Raw genomic sequence first — 671 nt, 5'->3', positions numbered from 1 at the left:
GCAGTTTCCTTTTTTAAAATTTTACATTATCAGTAGCTGTCCTCAGAAGTGGATCCACTCAACTCTCAGTCTGAGTAGTAAATAATGCTTCTTGTAAGAGCCAATTCAAGTAATGAGCACAGAGCACTTTGGTCACTGCTTGATTTGTAACTAGACTTTGACTAAATTGATTTGACATTAAATTGTATGCACCATTATCAACAATGAGAAAGAGGGTCTGCATGCCCCTCTGTTGGGCTAAACCAACTTCTGTCTCCAGTTGCCACAGTCCAGGTTTGGATGGATACATCTCCAGTGTTGCAAAGCTCCCTGAAAATACAGAAACAATGTGTCAGCTAACTTGATGATGACAATGGCTGAAATACTGAAACTTTATCCCACAGAACTTCTTTTTTAAGGACATTCAACATGTATTTCAATTCTGTTGCTTTTGCACCAATGGTAATGTTGTACGAAACATTTCAGAAATGGATGTTCGTCAAAACTGATGAAGTTTTGTAAATGTGTTCACATTACGGTAGTTCTACAGTAATACTGTACTTATTTCTGTTTGCACAAACATTCCAACTCAGTTATTAATAGTTTTGTATAGCAGAGGACCAGAGGTTTAAAAAAAGTACTTGAAAGAAATATCTAAGTAAAAGTAAAAATTATGTGTCCCCCCCCAACAC

General features: G+C 36.5%; 1 protein-coding gene across 1 annotated transcript in view; it reads right to left on the bottom strand.

Annotated features, from left to right (window-relative positions):
* Positions 1–192: 192 nt before the first annotated feature.
* Positions 193–671, bottom strand: part of f5 (coagulation factor V) — a gene marked incomplete at both ends in the record, with an annotated part of 25,310 nt that continues 24,831 nt past the window's right edge. Inside the window, 1 exon segment of the mRNA XM_013999969.1 lies at positions 193–309. Coding sequence (XP_013855423.1) covers positions 193–309 — 117 coding nt within the window.

Source organism: Austrofundulus limnaeus, unplaced genomic scaffold (assembly GCF_001266775.1).
Source record: "Austrofundulus limnaeus strain Quisiro unplaced genomic scaffold, Austrofundulus_limnaeus-1.0 Scaffold2595, whole genome shotgun sequence".
Lineage (NCBI taxonomy): Eukaryota > Metazoa > Chordata > Actinopteri > Cyprinodontiformes > Rivulidae > Austrofundulus > Austrofundulus limnaeus.
The sequence above is the reverse complement of the archived record's forward strand: the minus strand, read 5'-3'. Positions and strand labels throughout refer to the sequence as shown.